This window comes from Pangasianodon hypophthalmus, chromosome 14 (genome assembly GCF_027358585.1).
Source record: "Pangasianodon hypophthalmus isolate fPanHyp1 chromosome 14, fPanHyp1.pri, whole genome shotgun sequence".
Lineage (NCBI taxonomy): Eukaryota > Metazoa > Chordata > Actinopteri > Siluriformes > Pangasiidae > Pangasianodon > Pangasianodon hypophthalmus.
This window is the reverse complement of record NC_069723.1, coordinates 1,182,842-1,188,841: the sequence shown is the minus strand read 5'-3', so window position 1 is coordinate 1,188,841 and position 6,000 is coordinate 1,182,842. Positions and strand designations below refer to the sequence as shown.

General features: G+C 36.8%; 1 protein-coding gene across 1 annotated transcript in view; it reads right to left on the bottom strand.

Annotated features, from left to right (window-relative positions):
• Positions 1–1,943: 1,943 nt before the first annotated feature.
• nyap2a (neuronal tyrosine-phosphorylated phosphoinositide-3-kinase adaptor 2a) overlaps positions 1,944–6,000 on the bottom strand; it is a 42,524-nt gene continuing 38,467 nt past the window's right edge. Inside the window, exon 7 of the mRNA XM_026943296.3 lies at positions 1,944–2,900. Coding sequence (XP_026799097.1) covers positions 2,673–2,900 — 228 coding nt within the window. The 3' untranslated portion in view covers positions 1,944–2,672. The remainder of the gene's footprint in view (positions 2,901–6,000) is intronic.

The following is a 6,000-nucleotide window of genomic DNA, read 5'->3' as shown; positions in this document are numbered from 1 at the left end:
TCCTATATACAGTATAAGTGTGCTAGTGCTAGAGTTTCCGGTGTAGGACGTAGTGAGTAGGGCACCATTCCAAACAGTGTAGCACAGCTCACCTTTGACCTTTAGCCCCTCCCTAAATTTTCCACCACTTTAAGTCACAGTGAACCCAGGTCTTCAAAGGCAACGTGTTTTGCATGGATGTCAGCTCTATAAGTGTAATCATGTGTATGTGTGTTAAAAAGATGGAGAACAGGGCTAAGTAGGTGTGGCTGGCACAAAGGGGAGGGGCTTATTTCAGTTGCACTGGTACCATCTTTGAGGGGTGTGGCATTGTCACACCTGAGCAATCGCCAATCAGATGTTTGAACGTTTGACAACTCTTACCGCCAGCAGTGCAAATAAATAAATAAATAAATAAATAAAAATCACAGAACACAGTGTCGTCATGCTGATCAGTGAAAACTACGGTTTTGAGAAATGTGTGAAGGTGCTGCTATAACTAATGGGCACATATCAAACCAGGATTGGACCCTCTGTGACTCAAAGACAATCAGTATTTGCTAATTTTTTTTTTAAAAGCCAGTAGTTAATGCCTAAATGACACAAACACTTCACTGTTGATTCACTATTTTCATCTATCAGTGACAATAAAATATCATTCTACACATCACAAAGGACAAACTCACAGTCACACTATTCACTTCCATTTGATTCGGAATCAAATCAGTCCAGTCACGGATGAATCAGACTGAATCGGAATCTGTTGATTCAATATCCAGTCTGTCAAGATGTGCTTCACTCAGGCATACAGTGAATATCTCATCTTCCATTAGGCAAGTGGTTAAAAGTCATGATTCCAGTTCATATCCATAGTTCAGGAGTGGCTGAACACGGAAATATGGCTCTTCCATAGAGGCTGTAGTAAACTTGCTTCTGATGTGGTAAACTTGGTACAGATCGTGGTATAAGCCTGATGATAAAAGCCTGCCACTAGGTTACTGAGAACATACCTTATTTTAATATACACTCCAAAGAGATGGACATTCAAACACAAGTAGCATTTCTCCTAACTCTTTCTATGAAGCCCATATTCATAAATCATTGTAACTGTAATCCTTGCAATTTTATTTAGGTTCCATTTTTATAAGTTAATAATACTTCATAAACCTTGAATAATGTAATGACTTGATAACTTATAATCATGTTAGAATGCAATCACTGAGTGCTATAAGTATCAACTGAATATGTTAAATTATTCCTCATTAGAGGGAAGTTGTAATATTGTAAGCTTATTTATAACTTTATTTTTGTAATGTATGTAACTTGTAATGGTGTAACTTGTAGTTAGAGACAGGACGCAAGTGCGTATTCTCAGCGTGTTTAATTAAGGCCAATTAACGTTCGTAGCGCTGGTCAATAAACAGGTTAGCAACATCAAAGAAGGAAGAGTCTTAATCAAAAAAAAAGATAACAGGCACAAGTCAGGAGAAAACACAGAGATAAAAAAAAAACGCACAAAAACAGTTGGCAAGACTTCGCAAGGAGAAATAGAACCAGGGGATAAATAGGCATAGAGTTGAACACAGAACAGGTGAACACAATAGGGTAATCAACCAATGACAGGAGAGGGATGGAGACAGGAACAAAATCAAAACAAAGGCACACGGGAACTGAGAAGGATATCAAGCAGTGCATCATAGAATTTGGGCTTCATAGAAAGTGTTTCTTTTCCTTAAAAACAATGGAATTTGTTGTGGTATTGCCTGATATAACTTAAAGGGATGATATGGTCAAGTTAGCATGCTAACAGGCTTGTACATCCTTCTACCTTCCATCTCTTGTTAGCCATTTTTTGCATTTTTGTCCGTACTTCCTTTTAACGGTCACGGCACTTGTAACTATGTTTTTGACCGAGTTGGTGTAGTCCTTATGGGCGGAAAACTCAAGAAAAGAGTTGAACAGCACCAGAAATATCAGGCTTTAAAGTAGTTGAGTTTGATTTGAAGAGAGATCAGCACCTCAAGTACACACAACAAGACCTCGACAACAATCCACCATCTCAACGGTTCATTACAATACCCAAGCTTAAGATGTCCAAAATAGATTCCTTTTCTTAAAATAGTGCTTTTGTTAAATCCCTATATGAAAAAAAATTATCCTCTGACATTCCTTTAACACATATATAAAAATTGTCACATATTCAATTCAATTCTAACATAGTTCTTTTTTATACCATATATTATAAGCTATAGATTTTTTTTTCTTCAACACTGATAAGCGTTGATGCAACATAGAAACATAGAAAAAGAAAAAAAGGAAGAAAAGAAGAGGAACAGAACAAAAATACCATCTTTGAGGGGATGCATATCATCGCATGGCTAATTGTTTACACTCGACTTTCTCCTTTAGAAAACCTCGATTGACACCAAGCATCGTTTCACATTTTCCTTTTTTTCGATATAAAAATATGAAATACAAACAGTGATAAGAAACCAAGGACACTTAAATCTGAAGCCCTCAGATTTAAGTTGATTTGCTACAGAATTTCAATTAAATTCCCTTTGCTTCCTATTGGCTAAACAGCCACCGGTTGGCCACACCCCCTCCTCATCCGGTGTTCCAGTGTCTATAGACTGGAGGCCTTGAACGGTGATTATTACTCGCTACCGTGTTACCTCAATCTCTCCCTCGTGTTAGATAGCTGTGTCCCAGAAGACTGTGGTTTGGGCTGAGTAGGGTGGAGGGCCGTATTTTTTGCCCCCGTTGGTCTTTTTCCAGCTGGGGAGGATGGGCATGCTGTCTTGTTTGCACAGGGCCTTGTCTGGCTTCTGCCGTGCCTTGATCTCCTTGCAAAGATGCCTTTTCTTCTCGATCATCTCCATCATGGTGTTGTCCCCGCATGCCCACGGCACTGGGGGCATCTGGGGGTAAGAGAATGTTGGTGCCATCTTTACCCTTATGTTTCTATTTATTTATTTACTATTTGAACATGTCACTAGTTTCAGTTTTTATCCTGCACAGTTTTCGTTCTATTCTGCAGTAAACCTGACTGATGTCACATTTTAGAGAATTAGCTATTACCTCTATAGCTGTTGATATGTATATGTTACATATAATAATTTATTATAGCAACAAAACGATCTCGTATACGTTCCACAAACAGTTAAAATTGATATCGTTGTCAATTGTAGGCAACATCACACTACCCAGTCGTTGATTATTTTCCTATAACAGCACACCACGAGCGGTTTATTCCTTACCAAAGACATCGGGCCTGACAGGTTACTTCCATGGCAAGTAAAGTGTTAGCGAATATGTTCTCACAAAACTAGAATTGTTGCTGGTTGCTATTTGTAAGTTTTCATAGAGTGTACTTTCACAAGCCAAGGGACTGTGAGTGTTTATCACATGTTAGTTTTAATATTAAAGAATGTCTGTACGCAGCGAGTTGGTTGGCAAATCATTGCGTAATGACAAAGCTCAGAGTATTATCACCAACATGCTAGCTAGGGTCTATATATAAGACTTAGTTGGTTGTCGATCTCTAGAGAGTAGAGCGCTATATACTTCCCAACCTAATTCAAAGTAAGTAGTAGAGAGATCATAAAAGACAGGTATATAGATTACTGATGGGCGCATTATTTTATTCATGGTTTAAAACTACATATTAAATGGGTCATTTGTGTTTGCTGGCTATTTCACATCGTAGACTAACGTTTAATATCACCTGGTGTAATATTAATTGGTGTAATTGGCCTGAACATTAAAAATAGATGGTGAAATATTGTGCAATCTAACACTAAATGCCACATTGTATGTCATGTTAAGTGGGTCATTCTTACCTAACTTGACTCTTTCTGGAAATATTTCTTCATAGTTAACATTCAAACTGTTTTTTTTTATTTAGTCTGTGTATAAATCAGTCAAATAGTCATCAGATCTCAAAGGGACTAATCCCTTGTACATTAGTAATTGCATTATTCCTCTTAGAAGCCAGTGGTAAATAGCTGGAAATTCCATTTATAATAAACTTTAGAATATTAGGCATATTAAAGAGCCATGTGTGTTAAGCAGTGTAGCAACTGAACGAAGTATTTCTAGCATTAATTCACACACACACACACACACACACACAAAATCTAAGCTAGCTGAGGTACACATGTACACACACTCATGCACACTAAGACCCCGTGTACATGCACCGTTAAAAGTACTAGCAAATGCAAACATCCTAAGATACACTTACACGGAAACACACACACACCCACATACACACACACGCCAACATTCACTGAAACACACAACGTTGTGCTTTTGAGGTAGGAAGCAGCAGACACACACACAGAAAACACAGGACAAACAGGAAAAAGAGTGTAAACCACCGACATGATTTTATTTTGTTGTTCACTTTCATTCGATTAGTTTAACGAGGATTAGATTCGTCTGGAGTTTTAGCTGGTTAATTTCTTAGATGTTTAGTTTCTAGTCACAGATACACATGACCAGGGATTTTGAGTTTAGTGCATTATATATTTTTAAACCATTTTTGGGGGTTATATACAGCAATGTGAGGACTGGAAATTGATTTCTGTGTATGTGTGTGTAATCATATATCAGACTCCTCTATCCTGGTGAATATAGCAAATGGCCTTCGCTGATATCGTACACAGAAGGACACAGAAAAACAAACCCAGGAAAAAAGCATACAGGCAAACATATGCAGAGGTGCATTTGACCCATGACATTGACATCAAGACAGCGTTTGTATATACACACATCAAACAATATAGCGATAAGGTATAGAAATGAGAGTGAAAGTAGAGCACGGAATAGATTCACTGAAAAATGATACTGTAATAATTACTGCTTTTCCAATCCGAAACCAATCTGCGGTTTTAATCAAAGTAAAAAACAAAGTGTTCTTCACAAATGAATGGTACAAAGGCATGACCGTCCAAAATCTTTGGGTTAATTAAAAATGGCAGATGAAACATTAGTTGAATTATCTATGAAATATCTGAAAATGTTGCATATTCGGCATCGTTAAAATCCACAGATGCATTAACAGATTTCTACTGCGAGAACAAGAGTGTACAATACATACAATAGTGTACTTCTTATATACATTAAATTTGCTCGATAGTCCTGAGGTTGATGAAATTAGCTATATTTGCTATCTGCTGTTTGATGTTTGTATATAAGTGTAAAAGACATATACATATTGCTTATCAGAAAGAAGAGACAAAAATGGTCCTGGGTCCAGAGCAGGGTTTTCTGTATTAAAATGACCAAAATACTTAAGCAAAATTCATTTAGTCTACTTCTTCCTGTTCAGAGATCCTCTTTAGCACTTATATTTTGATTAAATTTTTGTTTTATTAATATTGAACAATAGCAGCAATGATTTCCCCAGCATTTTAAACTTAAAATTTAAAAGTAAGAAATGTTCAATTAATTTATTAAATTAAAGAGATGGGATTGTTTTGGTCATGATAATTATTCTTTATTCAACTAGTCCAAAAAAAGAAAATATTATAGTATTATGTTCCTGAGTCGACAATGTTTTAATAGTAATTGACAGTCAGTGTTGTAGCACAAGGGTGGGAGTCAGAACGGGTTGGAAAACTGAACATACGGCAGCTCAGATAAATGAAACGTTGTCATGCGGCAACTTTAGATACAAAAGAAGTCTGATTACACAGTGACCGGCAGGAGCCGTAGCCAATCAAGAGAGATAGAGAGAGAGATTATATTATAAAATGGTAAAGGATTCAGTACGAATATAGTTTTAACTTTTTGCTTGTGGAAGAGTAAAATATTTATTTGTTTTCTAATGGATCGAGAAGCTTGTGAATGATCGATGATAGTCAGCTGATTTATCCTCATTGTGGAGTTCGTATCAGTTGTAGAGAAAAGTTGTAGAGAACTCATGATGGCTGCTTAGTGACTAACAGGAGGTGTTGGTGAGTGTCTCTTTATCGTCTAAGCTAGCGATTGATTAATGATTCAATGATGTATCTT